The sequence below is a fragment of the Dysidea avara genome, chromosome 11, assembly GCF_963678975.1.
Source record: "Dysidea avara chromosome 11, odDysAvar1.4, whole genome shotgun sequence".
NCBI classification, from domain to species: Eukaryota; Metazoa; Porifera; class Demospongiae; order Dictyoceratida; family Dysideidae; genus Dysidea; species Dysidea avara.
In genome coordinates this window covers 26,824,584-26,841,998 of record NC_089282.1, presented here as the reverse complement: position 1 = coordinate 26,841,998, position 17,415 = coordinate 26,824,584, and the positions used below count along the sequence as shown (strand labels likewise).

General features: G+C 38.7%; 2 protein-coding genes across 9 annotated transcripts in view; one reads left to right on the top strand and one right to left on the bottom strand.

Moving 5' to 3' along the window:
* The window catches only part of LOC136238918 (uncharacterized), a 51,052-nt gene that overhangs the window by 6,586 nt on the left and 27,051 nt on the right, over positions 1-17,415 (bottom strand). The window lies entirely within an intron of this gene.
* The window catches only part of LOC136238916 (sodium/bile acid cotransporter 7-A-like), a 51,003-nt gene continuing 39,363 nt past the window's right edge, over positions 5,776-17,415 (top strand). The window contains exons 1-11 of one of the 5 annotated variants that reach the window (XM_066029572.1): positions 5,776-5,993; positions 6,045-6,127; positions 6,169-6,308; positions 6,354-6,429; positions 6,484-6,522; positions 6,568-6,603; positions 9,837-10,002; positions 11,465-11,647; positions 11,876-11,981; positions 14,957-15,093; positions 15,594-15,630. In XM_066029572.1, coding sequence (XP_065885644.1) covers positions 5,840-5,993; positions 6,045-6,127; positions 6,169-6,308; positions 6,354-6,429; positions 6,484-6,522; positions 6,568-6,603; positions 9,837-9,926 — 618 coding nt within the window. In that variant the 5' untranslated portion in view covers positions 5,776-5,839 and the 3' untranslated portion in view covers positions 9,927-10,002; positions 11,465-11,647; positions 11,876-11,981; positions 14,957-15,093; positions 15,594-15,630. Of the gene's footprint in view, positions 5,994-6,044; positions 6,128-6,168; positions 6,309-6,353; positions 6,434-6,483; positions 6,523-6,567; positions 6,604-9,836; positions 10,003-11,464; positions 11,648-11,875; positions 11,982-14,956; positions 15,094-15,593; positions 15,631-17,415 lie in introns of those variants that run through there. The other 4 variants (XM_066029574.1, XM_066029575.1, XM_066029576.1 and 1 more) reach the window with 4 other exon arrangements.

The following is a 17,415-nucleotide window of genomic DNA, read 5'->3' as shown; positions in this document are numbered from 1 at the left end:
TTCTCATTCTATTGACATATTGAAAGAGAGATTTGGACAAACAGACAAGGTTAAGAATGCACACATGCAGGCACTGCTGAATCTTCCCAATCCAAAGAATGCAATGGTTGATCTTAGAGCATTTTATGACACTATTGAGGGTCACATTAGAGGGTTGCTCTCCTTGGGCATAATTCAGGAATCATATGGTGCTTTATTGATACCAATTATTTGGGGCAAACTACCAGCAGAGGTCAGACATAATTTAGCAAGGGAGCAAAACAATTCGAATTGGAGCATTGATCAGCTCCAAGAGGCACTGCTAAGAGAGATTCAAATACTTGAGCAAGGAGCAGCCACTACCTGCCCACTTGATACACCACCAATGATTACAGCTTCCCTACATACTGGTTCTGGAAGTGCTGACCACCACAGGAATTACAGATCAGATAAAGGTACCAGTAGGCCAATTATGAAGATTACATGTGTCTATTGTAAGGGCATACACACTACAAATAGTTGTAATGCAGTTGTCAACACTGAGAAACGGTTAGAACACATAAAAAGGGAAGGACTCTGTTTCAACTGCTTGGGCAAACACAGAGTTAGCCAATGCACTTCTCATGCTCGCTGTAAGAAATGCAACAATAAACACCACACTAGCATCTGTAATGCTGTCAGTACAAAGCCACAACAGTCTATGGAGGATAGTTCAAGCAAGTCTACTGAAGCAAAATCTAATCAAACGCCAAAGGAAACCATTCCTGTAGCAGCCACAATAGCTTTAACTGATTCTCAAACATTCGTGTTATGCAACCCTGATAACTCTGTTTGCTTACTTAAAACTGCAGTGACTAATGTTATCTCTGATGTAGGCAGTGCTACTGCGAACATTCTATTTGATGAAGGTGCCCAACGCTCCTTTATATCTAAAGGGTTAGCAGACACATTACAGTTAGCAGACACATTACAGTTAGCAGACACATTACAGTTAGCAGACACATTACAGTTAACACCTCTTCGACAAGAGCAAGTCTCTCTGGCTTCCTTTGGAACTGATGCCATGTCACCCCAGTATTTAGATGTGGCCTCCGTTAGAATTGTCAGTAACACAGGTGAAATGATTCCACTGTCAGTGTTGATAGTTCCTAAGATTGCTGCCCCACTTCAGTGCATTTCAAGTTCAAAGTTACAAGAACTTCCTTACTTGAGAAATTTAACATTAGCACATTCAATGGTAAGCCACAGCAGATTTGACATATCATTATTGATTGGGGTTGATTATTATTGGAAAATTGTGGAAGATCATGTTGTGAGAGGAGATGGACCTACAGCGGTACAATCCAAGCTGGGCTACCTTCTTTCTGGTCCATTGGCTGTCTCAGATCATTGCAATGAAATCACAAGCATGCACATTGCTATTCAGGGTAATCACGTAAATGAAGACCAAACACTTGAGAAATTTTGGATGATTGAATCCAGTGGAACTTTTCCTGCTGAGAAAGACTCTGACCATTTCATGGACACTTACTTGCATAGTTCAATCACACGACAAGACAATGGGTCTTACGTGGTCAAATTCCCTTGGAAGGAAGACCATGCACCACTGCCATCAAATTATCAGGTGTCCAAGCAAAGAACCAGATCTCTAGTCCGACGTCTAGCAGGCACACCAGACCTCATGAGAACCTATGATCAAATCATCAAAGAACAAGAGAAAAGAGGGTTCATAGAAAGAGTAGCAATTGATCAGACACCTTTTCTGGGTAATGGTCAAGCACATTACCTACCTCACCACCATGTAAAGAAAGAGTCTAGTACAACCCCGATTCGCATAGTCTATGACTGCAGTTGCGGAATGTCGAGTAATTATCCAAGTCATAATGACTGCCTGGAAGTTGGACGCCCTTTGATCAATGATCTCTGCTCGATTATTTTACGTTTTCGCATCCACAAGTATGGAGTGTCTACAGATATTGAAAAAGCTTTTTTACACGTACAACTCCATCATGATGACCGAGATTTTACCCATTTCCTGTGGCTGTCAAATCCAGAGGACCCAGAATCAGAATTTGACACTTATCGTTTCAAAGTGGTGCCATTTGGAGCAACCAGTTCACCATTTATGTTGAATGCCACTCTTCGACTCCATCTCAAAAATCAAGACTCTGAAATAGCTGAAAACATAGGAAAGAATCTCTATGTTGACAACATTATCTCAGGTGGTGCTACTGAAGAGAATGTCATGCAATACTTCAGGAAAGCAAGAGCTATCATGTCAGAAGCAAATTTTAATTTGAGGAGTTGGGCTTCTAACAGCCCCCAACTACAAGCTGTTGTACAAGAAGAGAAAATTGCTGACTCTAACAAGATAGTAAACATGCTAGGTTTAAGCTGGGATTTATCAACAGACAGAATAAGCTTTTCACCAAAGCCAATTGATTCTACTCTTGATTCAGGTGTTACCAAGAGGAAAGTTTTACAGTGCTCATCCAGGATCTTTGATCCACTGGGCATTCTCTCTCCAGTTACTATACGTGCCAAGCTGTTAATGCAAGAACTCTGGGAGAAGAACATTGATTGGGATGAACCACTGGAAGCCACAATGAAGGACAAATGGAGTAGCATAGTAGACAGCTTACAGAAGGCAATTCAAGTAACAATTCCACGACAGTACTTTCCCTTGGACAATGACTCTGACAAAGTTCAAGAGCTCCACACCTTTGCAGATGCCAGTCTCAAGGCATATGGAGCTGTGGTATACATTCAATATGGTAGTCACACAACATTTCTTATTGCAAAGACAAGAGTTGCACCACTTAGCAAACTTACTCTCCCAAGACTGGAGCTTATGGCAGCTCTTGTAGCCACAAGTTTGTTATTACCTCTTTAGGTGGCCATTATCATGATATCCCAATCCATATATGGTCAGACAGTCTAATTGTGTTGCATTGGATTTCCAGCAAGAAACAGTTGAAGTTACAATTTGTCTCACATCGCATCCAGGAAATCACTCAGACTTTCCCACCAACACTGTGGAATTACTGTCCTACTGGAGATAATCCTGCTGACTTCTTAACAAGAGGAACAGATAGTGAAGTGCTTTATGATTCTCTTTGGATGTACGGTCCATCTTGGCTTACCAAGCAATCAAGTTGGCCACAGTGGAAACAGAATGAGACTGAAATATCACATTTGCAGACAGAGCCTACCATTGATGAGGTGGTCAATGATAAAGCAATGTCATTTGAACAGACAGGCCTGCACAGGATTCTATCAATTTCCAATTACAGTTCTTTGACAAGGCTGCTAAGAATCACTGCTTACCTTTCAAGATTTATCCACAACACTAAGAATCCCAATGCTCGCCTCACAGGAATACTTTCCACCCAAGAAATAAACAATTCTCTATCCAAGTGGGTTTACAACTGCCAACAGACTTACTTTCATCAAGAAGTCAAACATCTACAATCTAATTCTAGAAAGAAGAAGTCACTTGTGAGACAGCTCCATTTATTTCTGGACAAGGATGGCTTCATTCGATGCGGTGAAAGAATTCACAATGCACCACTTTGTGAGTTGTCAAAATTTCCCTACCTTCTGCCAACAAAGCATTCACTAACAAGCCTAATCATCAACATGACTCATGTCAACCAACTCCATAGTGGAGTAAACAGTGTTATCACAGCTCTGCGCCAAAGGTATTGGATACCTAGAATTCGTCAGACAGTGAGAAATTTAGTAAGGAAATGTGTAATTTGCCGAAAGGTTTCAGGAAGGCCATACTCTGTACCAGAGGCACCTCCACTTCCCAAGTCACACACATTGTGTGCTGCACCGTTTAGTGTAACGGGAGTAGATTTTACAGGAGCTTTGTTTGTACGTAACTGAGGAGAACAGAAAGTGTACATATGTTTATTCACATGTGCCAACACAAGAGCTGTACACTTGGAAGTTGTAACTGACTTAACAGAGGAGAACTTTCTGCAAGCATTTAGAAGGTTTGTTGGCAGGAAGTCCCTTCCTCGACTCATGATCTCGGATAACACATCCACCTATCAATCAGCTGCAAAGGAACTCGAGAAGATGTTTAGCTCTACTACCCTTAGTGAACAACTAACTAAACAAGGGACAACATGGCAGCTAGTTCATACCCAAAAGAGCACCATGGTATGGTGGCTTTTGGGAAAGGCTCATTGGGCTTACCAAGACCACCCTCAAGAAGGTGCTCGGGAGGACATTTATATCACTGCTTGCAATACAAACTATTGTCGTTGAAATTGAAGCCATTTTGAACGATCGCCCACTGACATACACTTCAACTGATCTGAACGATCCAGAACCACTATGTCCATCACATTTACTATATGGAAGGAGGATTGGAGCATTACCATATCAACAAGTTAGTGAGGAAGATATTACAGATCCAGACTACATTACTGGCCCAATAATCCGTGAAGCTTTCACCCATCAAGCCCAGATACTTCAACATTTCAAAGGTTGCTGGAAGCAAGAGTATCTCACTGCCCTTAGAGAATTCTACAAGGTGAAGGGAACATGTGCTCCTCAAACAATTAAAACTGGAGATGTGGTGCTCATACATGATGATTCACCTAGGTTTACTTGGAAAATGGCAGTGATCAAGGGGCTGATCAAGGGGAACGATGGATATGTTCGGGCTGTAGAAGTGAAGACCAATAGTGGAAGAACAAACCGACCAATTTCTAAACTTTATCCATTAGAGATATCGACTGGTGAGAATGAGACTGTTACAGAACTTAAGAATGATGATGATGAACATCCACCACTGATGACACAACGCCCAATAAGACGTTCTGCTGCTAAGGCCAAGGAAAACATATCTGAATGGAGCAAGGAGATCCTTGGCCCTGCCCCGGAGGATGTCGAGAATTGACCGACGACCAGTTAATACTGTACTATTACATAATTATGAACAGTTACGTGCAGTCGCATGCAGTAATATGATTGATTGTAACCATGTTGTGGTGTTGGTTGTTATGTAACTTATAAGTTGTAGCTAAAGAGAAATGCTCTCTGCTTTGAGTCTAGTATTACGAGAGCTCTTTGGCTTACCGCTTCGTTACTATCACACAGTGATCTGCCTGCAGAACTATTCTATTGTAGAGTCCCCAGACCCTTTCGGAGCAGGCGTTTATAATTTCCAATCGATAAGTGCCGTTCGGAGAAATAGGGTCTGGCTATGCAAGACTATACACTAGCTACCACCACCCTACAATGGGTAGGGACAATTGTTCATGAAAACCTCATTTGATGTTAATTGATGTGTATGTACAACACTGGCCAATAGATACTAAACCAACCATTGGCAGCCATACAACAGCAGACATACATGAATCTATACTATCAATAGTCCATAACATGAACTATTGATACTATGTAGGGCTCAATCCTCCAGATTGTTAAGCTGGGGGTGGGGGTAAGTTAAAATGGGGGGTTATAGATTATCGAGTTATCTATGGTTTTAGAGAGGATTACTACAAGTGTGCAAAGCACATGGGGTCCCCTTCCCCAGGGAAAACTTTGAAAAATTAGGTGTGAAAATGATTTTACTGTGATACCCTAAATATGGCAGGGAAAGATCATCAATTAAACCTTTTCATTTCTAACTACGTAGGCCTACAATGAAAGTACCTGAAAGCTGAACCGAAAGCAGATATCCATCCTTGACGAAACCACTTTAAAATCCCTTTCTTTGAACCAACACACATAATACAAACACAGCTGCAAACTCATTAGTAGCACTAATTAGAACAATTGTGTGCACTATTTAGAACTAGTAAGTTACTGGTACCACACGGCTTTGATCACATGGTAGTAGATGACAGGTGGTGCAGATGACAAGGAAGAGCGCACAGCACGATGTCATTTGGCTGCTAATATGTTACAAAGGATTAAAAAGAATTGGTTTTTACTTGGCGTAGTGTGTGTAATCACGTGGGCTAAGTTATGGCCTTGGCTTGGAGCTAAAGGAGGTAAGCAGAGTGGAGCTGCTGCACGTGATAGTCAACTATTATATATCCAAGGTCCATTAAAGCCAGAGGTGACGGTAAAGTACATTTCAGTGATGGCAATATTCCTAACCAGTGGAATGTCAATGAGAACAGAGGTAGCTAACTGCAGTCATTAGGTGTTATTAGTTGTCTCTAGGACCTCACTCAAGCTATGATGAATATCAGGATGTACCTGTTTGTCCAGTCATATACGCTAATCCTGGTTCCCTGCCTGGTCTCCCTACTGGTAGAGTCACTACGACTAATGTCCCTGGTCAACCCACTATTCTTACAAGGGTAAACTAGATCATGTTAATCTGTTAATAACTAGTTGCTATGTAGATTACTGGTTGTCGGGTGTATGCCTCCTCCTGTCTCATCTGCCGTCATCTTGACAAAGGCAGTAGGAGGAAATGATGTATGTTAGTTCTTGTTGATCATGATGTTCCCATGGTAACCTGTCATTGTACAGGCTGCAGCAGTGTTCAACTCAGCTCTGGGGAGTTTTTTAGTGAGTGAGTACTAGTATGTGGTGTTGTCATGGTGATGATGATAGGGGATAATGGTTACTCCTATACTATTACTATACCTGGTAAGTATCTGTTGTGGGTGATGTCATTGTGTCATGAGATTTGTTCACTGTTTACTTTGTAATTGTACTAGTTAGATTATGTTATACAGTGGAACCAATAGTTTATAATAGTGTTTAGGAAGAGTATCCGACGCTAGTATAAATGTATATAAATGAGCCCATAAAGTGCTATGGCTTCACTTTAATTATTGCAGCGGAATGTGCCATACTATAACGGAAAATTCTGTAAATCGTCCCGACTACAGACATGGCAACAAGAAGCTCGACAAGAATAAAGGTGAATCGCAACACCTCAGAGAATATCGATATGGTGAATAGAACGGCTCTAGGTGAATCAATGGAACATGAGCCAAGCATCAGAAACTTACAGCAAATGTGTTTGGGCAGGAACGCCAAGAAATGCACACCCAGAAGTAGTCGAGGAAGGAGTGAAACTAAGCCACCGCCTACTGCATCAACAAAAGGCAAAGCCAATAAAAAATTAAAGAAAGATGATAGAGAAGGAAAAGCTCGCTCATTAAGGAAAGTGAAGACTGTGATGAAGCACCGGTAGTAATGTCAATGGATGGGGATGACATATATTATAGATTTGGAGGAGCTGCACTCTGTGAAATGTTACACTTATGATATTAACACAGCACCATTTAGTAGAAAAGATCACATTTCCCAAGAAATAACAATTTTACAAGTGATTAACTCTAAAGATAAGTCTAATTATCTAAAGTCCTGTGACCTCGGTTTCATGTACTTCCCACACCCAACATTCATACCAATGCTTCGTAATGTTGATAGTACCCTGAAGGAGGTAAAGATTCTAAATATATAATATTTATGATGGTTTGTGTACTTTATTGTATTGTTTCTTTACTAAGGGTAGTTCAATAATAGTAGTGGTTTGGTCTCTACAATGCTTTCCACTGTGGTGTGGAGCAACACACTGCTGAATTGGGTGTGCACAACATGATGGACTGAATCTAGTTTCCCTCCTGCAATACGTCTCACAGCTGAGCTTGATATGCATAAAGGTGATACAAAGTATCCTGGATAAGTGACAAAGAACTACTTACAAAAGTCTTAAAAGACATACACATCAATTTGTAGTAAATCCCAAGTTGTAAAATAACAGATGGTTGAATACAAAATGATTCCCATTACATACTTTGCCATGAAACCCATAAGTTTCTGACTTTGAGAATTCCACATGAGCTGGCAAGCTACCTCCACTTCATCACATATTAATACTCCATCTTCTCTCTTTCCATCCTTCACACACTCTTTGTAAATCGTGGAGTTAGCCATCTGATCTTCAATGCGTCTGCTGGTAGCCCTAGAAAGGTTCCTGTGTGTGACTAATGTGATCTGTGAAGGTAACTGTAGAATCTTAAAACTCTTTGAGGCCTCGTAAGCAGCTGGGCTTCACGTAAACACAGCTAATGCTAGAAATTATCAAATGGTTTTAAGCAATGCACAGGCAAAATCAACAGATTACCAATTCTGATAGTTATCATACTCCAATTATTACTCTTTTTCCCACAGGCTATTATGACAAAGTACACTGAAATAGTATACTGGTAATAGTATACTACACTGAAATAGTATACTGGTAAATAAGCAGCACTTACTGTTTGTAGCTTGATCATGAAGAAACTGATCTCTCTGTTTCCTATGATCCATTTCCAAAATATTCTTGAGTACCCCTCCCAAACCGTGCGCATCACCTTCAGTAAACAATTTGTCAAGTTCATCTAGTTGTGTTGCTTCAATAGTTTCTGCAATTTTTCACATGTCATCATGTTGTTCATCATCTCAGTCTAATTCTGCAGCTCTACATTTAGCCAGTTTTAATTTGTCGTTAGATCTTTCCACAGCTAGTGTAAAGACCAGACTCAGAAAATTCTTTTCTTGACTCATCACAACTACGGTAAAGTCCATTTCTCTCTTCTCACCTCTTGTCTTGCATTGTTCCCGTCTCTGACAAACTGGTAACAGATTTCATGACGACTCTCCACTTCAGTGGCTCGCATATCACTGGACTGCAGCTGATGCGAATGATTGATCGATTGATTGATTGATTGATTGATTGATTGATTGATTGAATGATTGATTGATTGATTGATTGATTGATTGATTGATTGATTGATTGATTGAATGATTGATTGATTGATTGATTCATTGATTGATTGAATGATTGATTCATTGATTCATTGATTCATTGATTCATTGATTGATTGATTTGTGACTGGGATAGGCAGCTTGTTGCTGATAGTATCCCAGGGAGCTGAAACATCACAGCTCCAGTACAACAATAGGAACAAGTATACATAATTACAAAATTAGGCATAAAATAATAAGTAGGTCCAGCCTTGGTTGTCGTAAGTAATCAGAAATTCATTGAGTGAATCACATTCAATAATTTGGTGATAACACTGCTTCATTTGCGTTGCAGTTCAAAGCATCTTTCATGGGAGATTCCACACATTGATTCTTTGTAGCAGGTAAAATAGCCTTGAGAACGAATCGGTCACACATTTCTGTTTTGACGTGGTGCAGCTTACTTTTCCAAACTTTACTTTATACAGATTGTACAGGTGTATCCATTTGCTGATGCAGGTGACACCACATGAGTTATGGATGATGTAAAAGTATGCAGTAAAATACATGAGTTTCCATGTACGAAGCCATAACAAATTATAAATTAGTAACGTAGAATTTTTTTTTTAAAAAAAAGGAACAAGGGTTAAGTTAGGTGTCTTCTTGGTATTCCCATGTTCATAACTGACTTTACAGTACATTACATTTGTAATGGTGAGGTGAAGTATACTATTTATTTACTTACATAAGGGGAGGAGTTGTACTTATTCAGATGTAAAAATAATATTGAACTTTTAAAATTCAATCCAATCATTCCAGTATTCCACTATTCCAGTAGTCCATTCCACTGTTTATACACTCCCATCACGAACAGCCACATCAGACAGGCTCTAACAGCTGGTACAAACTTGTAATGTTGTCATGAATGTAGCACTGACAAGAACTTGTAGTAAACAAGCCTGTTCAGTTCTACAATGGGCTAATGCTGCTATTTTAGCAGGCTGTAAAAGGAAGTGAGAATTGTTGTTCATTTCTTAATTACATAAAAATGCACTAAGTTCTTGTTGCACTTGTATGATTTCAGCACTTGTATGGCTTGGGTTATTGCACCATTACAGTATTCCTGGTGTGTTTACATGTAGACAAGAAGAACTGGAACACTTAGCAGAGAAGTTTGCCTACAAGTCATCACTAAGAGAGAACTGGTTGGAAGACATGACACAAATACTTGATGGACTGGATAATGGATGTGACGTACATTCTGCACTAAAGAGGCATGAGGCTATCCACACTGATGTGGAATACAGGGTAGGTAGTGTAGTGTTTATAGTGACTGTTCTATTAGAGTGTTTTGTCAACTTTGTATGTTCTATTAGAGTAATTGAACAGAACTGTGTAATGTTAATGAACAGTGTCATCTGTATGATCAAATTCACTTACACAAACAATTTTGTAGTTGACCCACCACACAAGTGTTATTGTCCCTTATAACAACTTATCATCTCTCAGCTGTATCAATCGAACTACATCATTTAATGTAGAAACACTGTATTACCTAGTTCTACAAAGTGTGAGACAAATTAAAACGCTGAAGTTACGAGAAGCCATATGAATATACTTCAAGTACAGGTGTACTGCTATTAATGTTCTTACCCAGGTGTTCTGATAATAGTAGCTGGTGTACTTTAAGAATACACTGCACTACAGGATAAACTGTATAGCCAACCATCTTGAGTACTAATCAAATATGGAGTAATCTGGACAAGTCTTAATGGGAGCATGTATAACATTTTTGTGGTACCTCAGTAATTGTCTGGATAGTGTAGTAGAGGCCACACACCACAGGTAACCCATGATCAATAACATCACTTCTGTTGCTATTAAACTGATCATATCTGGTTCACATGGTACCATAACTCATCTTGCTCCACCACTTGGTCTAGTCTCATGCATTAAAATAAAATATTAGAAAACCCCTTAAATAGGGACACCTCCATATAAAGGATATATTTCCTCAGTAGTGTCTGTCTTAGAGGGGTTCCACTGTATTTAAATGTGACCAGATCAACAAGAACTTCACATTTTAGTGCATTTTTTTTTTCAGATTTAAATTTTCTAGAAGCCAAAGGAATGGTCAACCAAAGTTTCTGCCTTAGAAGCAGAGAACTTGTGAAGCTACAACACTACAAAGTGGTGACAACAGAAAGATCGATTTGTACAGTGACAATATGGCAATTAAACTACAGGTGCTTAATGAAATGGTCATAACTTGTAAATGCAGTTCTATACAGAGATGCAATTTACACCATCGAGTTCTCTATAAGCAGACAAAGCCGTTGCTACAACCAGGGTAAAGGTGAAAATTTAAGAGAGTGAATCACTCATTCAATACAAGACAGACTAATGCTGATATCTTACGTCTCCTTGGGAACACTGAGATGAAACAAAGAATTTAAAATTCCTCTTGTGTTGGGGAACAAAATTATATTGTTGTCACCTTTCTTCATTGCAAAACAAGTGCTCAAAAATTACAAATTCTTTTATAATTTTTAAATATTTCATCCATGATGTTTTATCCATTCTAGTGAATTAGTCTATTGTAACACTGTTTAATATGATTGTACTCTATTCTGTACATACACTACATACACAAATAGTCCATAGTAAGAAAATATTGTGAAGTTGTTCAGTTTATTAATGATTTATCTAAACTTTTTAACATCTTGAGTGTGTATATCCTAACTGTGTGTTAGTACAATCTTCTTATTAGCTTACAACAAAAACATCAAGTTGTTGAATACCAGATAGAAGGACATCGACAACATTTCGTCAAGTCCATGCCAGTAAGGCTATTGGTGTGAGGATAGTCACTCTACAAGAGAGGTGGAAGAAACTGAATGAGTTGTGTGCTAATAGTAAACAAAGACTGTAAGAGGGTAATCAACAACAACAGGTATGTATATTACAGTATGTTGTAATAATATGTGTGTGTTTGTGTATGTGGGTGGGTGCGTGCGTGCATGCGTGAGTGTGCTGTGTGTGTGAGTGAGTGATACATGTTCTGCATATTCTCTGTTTTGAAAACAATAACCATACAGTGTGTATACATCTATTAAATGTACTCCTATACTGTACACACGTACAGACATCCACGTTATTTCATCTATTTGCCATCATGTAGACTACCTCTACTGGACAATCATGAGCAGTTAGAGGAATGAGATCAAAATGTATAGTTCTGAGATGGATCAACATAAAGATTTGAGTTCCTCATGTCTGGATCTGTGGTAAGTAAGCCACCTTCGGTATATTACAAGCATGTGTGTTGTTACAGTGTGTGTAATGTGTTAAGTCAGTACAGGGGATAGGCTTAAACATTATTAGTTGTCACAACTTGTATGGTTGAAATGTTATGGTTGTTAATATCTGAGGATCATTGTGTCATTTTTAAAAAAAATTTATTAAAGCTTTACAGCACAAGTGCTGAAAATCTGTAGGACACCTGGTCCTACAGCCTGTTCAAAGACTTTAGCTACTAAGACATTAGCTACTTAAGGTGTGTTTGAAAAGTTGCAGAAAGGAGAAAAAATCCATGACTGGACCTAGATAGCCTCAAACCTGCAGCCATCCAATTTACGCTCATGTTACCATCCTTTTAATAAGTTGGGCTAAAACATCTGTGACAATAAAGTTGCACATGTGTTGTTATGTAGAAATGCTACAACATTTGTGACTGGATCTGTAATAATCCGAGATGTTTGCTCAAGCCTGATAAATGTATTAAACACAAAGGGTACAATAATTTAGAATTATGAAAGAAAACAAGTTGATGTTGTGCTACTTCTAAAAACCAGGCGCCATGCAGCTAGCTAACTCATCTGGAATTAACTAGACAGTATATACTACTATGAATTAACCAACTATGTATTACTACTTTATAATAGGGTAGTTTTGGGTTGTGCCATAATATTATTAGCTAATTCTCGTATTTTGTAATTCATGAAATATTCGTAATTCGTTCAATTACGTTGCTATGCACTGCTAAGGAAGCGTTTGTTACACAAACCGCTTTTACCAACATATTACACACAGAACTATCTTCTAAACTGTTTTATAGTGTGACTAACATGTTTTTTCCCACAAATTCTCTCGACAAAGCCTCAAAGCTGCTCTTCATTTTCGTTCGCATACGTAAGGGATACGCTCCCTTTCAACTCGAAGCGATAGGCTATTCCTGGTAGTGTACGAGGCCTGCACCGTTGTTTTTCAGTTGCTAAATGCCTGAAAACCTCAAGGGGAAGGTACTCTGAGGAAAGTCACCACACCCGTATTTCAGTCTGCCGAAAAGAAACCACCTCAGAGCAAAGTTCACCTGTGCAGAAGTTTACTACAGACTTCATTTCACTTTTACTTCTTACGTAAAAGCTGCTTTTACTGTTATTAAACGATTTTGCTCATGTGGGTACGTACGGACAAAGGTAGATAGGTAGATAGATAGGTACACACACACACTTTTACGAAAACAATTTTAGTAAACCAGGTGTACGCCCACAGCCGGCCAAAGGCCGGTTGTGGGCGCAAGCCTGGTTAAAAAATTCTGTAAATTTTTAAGCATCTGTTTAGTGATGATGGAAAGTGCTAACAACAAAACCTTGTTATTGTTGTGTTCCATAAAGAAAGAGAAGTTTGAGATTGTGTTAGACATGTGGTTCACTTTATCTTTTCTCCAATTTTTGACTTTGTCCTACATGGTCATTGGAAGGACCAGTAGCACACAACTTACCAAGCAATTCACTTGTTCATTGAAAATGTTGTGGTGTAAGTTACAACTCCGTATATAAGACTGTATTTGTAAGCTATGGTAGTTTAATTAAACACCTGTAGTTAATTGTCCGTACAATCACAGTACAAATCAATCATTCTGTTGTTACCACTTAGTAACGCTGCATCTAAAGTTGTCAGCTTTTTGGGCTGAAACTTCAGTTGACCATCCTTTGGCTGTCTACAGTATGTACATTTGTAGATAAAGGAAATGTAATCATACAGTACAATAGTACTGTATAGTAGGGACCACAAAGGAGTAGGCGTGGATCACAAAATAACATCACCCAAAAACCAGCCTCAATTTTCCCTGACGACAATGAGGCAAAATTGTTAAATGAAACTACATGTAAGCTCAAACAAGCCTTCAGATTGACCTGAAATGCTTTCAATGGAATTTTTTTTTTTTTTAATAATGGAATTTTGTACTGACTGACTGAGTAACTGACTGATGCCTTCAGACAAAACAACAGCTAAAGCTACAGGCTTGATTTTTTAACTATTCAATGTTGCTTCAGCCAAAGAGGGTGCCTTTTGGCATACCGCAGTACATACAATGCATTCTTCATGGACTTACCAGTGTCCTCCTTTGTGTCCCATTCATCTTCGCTGTCAAAGTGTCGATTTAGCGGTAGAACGTGATGGCTTGCCTTCGTAACGGAAATTGTCCGTATTTTTCATAATGGCTATTTTGATTGCAGAGGTGCTTTTCGAACGGTTCTTGATTCGTACTGCTGTGTAACGGGTTGAACATAGCTGACAACGAAGCATAATGGATACTTCACTTTTCAGGCAATAAACTGGTGTGCAGGAAACCATTTCTTTCTTTTGGTATGCGTGGATTGCAGAGGTGCTTTTTGAACAGTTCTTGATTTGAAATGCTGTGTAATGGGTTCAATGAACATAGCTGACAACTGGTACTTCACTTTTCATACAATAATTGATATAGCTGGGATGCACAGTGCCATTTTAGATGCAGTATGCGTGGGTTCACCAGTCATAATAATTATATACAAAAAAAGTTAACAAACAAGTACACAAAAATAATTGGAATTTTCAACTAGAGTAGGGACCATAGCACATCAATAAAAAGTACTGAAACAAGCTGGAGTAGTCCATGATATTAAATCACAGTAAAACAATAAGAAGTGTTATATCCCTACTGTGCGTGTACTTGTAAAATAGAACCCAAGTAATGTGCAAAAATGGAATTTGAAAATGTGTGAACATGTGGGATTTTGCAGATCCGGTCACATATTTTTAGTATGTTGTTTAAGACCTGTGGTACAATGAAATCAAGCAACCTGATTTGGCAGTTAGTGACGTTTTAGTGTTGCTTAAATCCACCGTCCTTAATTGTTGGTCAAACACAAGTACAATAACTCATCAGTTCATTTACATACCACATTTCTTCTCTATTACGATAACCCTTAATACACAGGATTGGACAGCAGCAGAAGATCTGGTCACTACAAGAGGTCCCAGTGGAGGTGGAATATAAGGAAGAGTTTACTGAGGATCGTGAGGTTGATGAAGATATGGTACAAGAGATAAGATTACCACAAGTGAAGGCTTTGTGTAAGTGTAAGGGACAAGTATTGAGAAGGAAGAGATAAGGAACATTTGTACAAATACTTTACAAGATATTGTACATTATAACTAATAATTTACATTGATAAGCAATACAAAACAGCCTTTAGACAACTGGAAATACTTGGTACAATGGTAAGATATGTACCAAGTCTCAAAGTAAGAGATCAGTGATTCAATTTGTTTTTAACCTAATTTTAGGACCACGTTAAGTTCTTTGACTGTTGTATTAGGGTATTTGAGCGTTCTATTCGAGTATATTCTTTTTCATGGTTTTCAGCCTCACTCCAAGAAGAATAATTTTGGCATATCATTCTGAGGGAGGAGGGAAGCTATAAGCTCCCAACCCTCCTTTCTGCTTCCTTTGGCAACCACACTGCTCATTTCATACAAACTACAATAAGTATTTAATTTACTGTACACGTACATGCCAGTATTACATGTAGTAATTATTTTTCATTGTGGGATTACAATGTGTGTCTGTTTAGTTGTTGAGAAGACTAACCCTGACTGGTGGTGTGTGAGGTATGTACAATACCAAGACTACATTATTATGTATTATAGAACTTTGCGTGGGGGAGATCAAAGGGAAAAGTGTACTTTAAATTTCATAAAGTACACTTTAGGGCAAACAATGCTTTATTGCACCGCAAAGAGTGCTTTATTCACAATAAAGCACTCTTTGTGGGCAATAAAGCACAGTTGTACCATGTGCTTTAGCAGGCTAATAGCCTGTGGGGCTCACGCCAGTATGACCAATCACCCAAGCCGGTGAAGGCTGATAGCCTCGCCGCGCTGAGTGATCAATCACCCCAGCCAATACAAGTTCTACCACTGGATTGCTTTTATAGACATACCTAAATGTTTCGATGATGGGTGGGACGTTGCTGTTACGTCTGTTAATGTAAACAGACAAGTCCTGGAGATATCACAGAAATACTTCACCATGTGTCAAAATAGAATTGATGTAGGTTACGACCCAAACCTGCCAAAATACGCGATGAACGTCTTACCAAACTATGATGAACTACGCGTGAGTTACTTTGTTAAACTAGTTTGTGTACATTCAGGCTGCTAATAGTTCGTGCAATGCATGTTTATTACGAGTCCTAGTGTATGGTGAAGCTACACGGCTAGAAAGTTCCATAAATCATTTAAAGCATAGCCTTGCTTGTGCTATATGAAAAATAAAGTACTCGGCGCTTGGCCTTGATGCTAATATAGTACTTGGCTTCGCCTTGTGCTTTATTAGCATCTTGAGCCGTGCACCTCGTACTTTATTTTTCATATAGCACTCACGGCTATGCTTTAACATATACTTGTTGGTGATATTCATATCAACATGTCAGAATATCACAATAACATGATATGTGTGTGTACTGATATTTTGATTATGCAATCACAGACATTATTTTGTGCAATTTAATTTAACAGCATATACAATAGCTGGGTTATTTTGCCAGTATTCTAAACTCTTCTATAACTGGTACTAAATTATGTTAATAATCAGTTGTCCACACAATATTAAATCACAGTAAAACAATAAGAAATGCTATTTACATCCCTACTGTGCTCGAGATACCATAATGGATGTTTTACTGTAATTTAATATCATGCACTACTCCAGCTTGATTCAGTACTTTTTATTGATGTGCTATGGTCCCTACTCTAGTTGAAAATTCCAAATTTTTCTGTGTACTTGTTTGTTAACTTTTTTTGAAAATATTATTATTAGAACTCACGTATACCACATCTGAAATGGCACTACAGATTTGTATTGGCCAAGCAATTTGGTGGATTTTAGTTTGGCGAAACATCGTTCACTCGCCAAATTCGCCAAACTTTCCAGCTATACAGTATATCAATTATCTGAAAAGTGAAGTATTCATCACGAATAGTTTTCAGCTATGTTCAACCCGTTACACTGCATTTTGGATCAAGAACTGTTCGAAAAGCACCTCTGCAATCAAAATAGCCACTATGAAATATACAGACAATTTCTGTTACAAAGGGAAGCCATCATGTGCTACTGCCAAATTGACACTTCGCTGTCAGCAAAGATGAATGGGACACAAAGGAGGACACTAGTAAGTCCATGAAGAATGCATTGTATGTACTATGGTATACCAAAAGGCACCTCTCGGGCCGAAGCGACATCAAACAATGAAAAATTCCAGTCCATAACCTTAGCTGTTATCGAGTTATGCTTGTCTAAAGGCATCAGTCAGTTACTTACTTACTTACTCAGTCGGTCGGTTGCTCAGTCAGTAGAAAATTCCATTAATTTTTTTATTTTAAATTCCGTAGCGA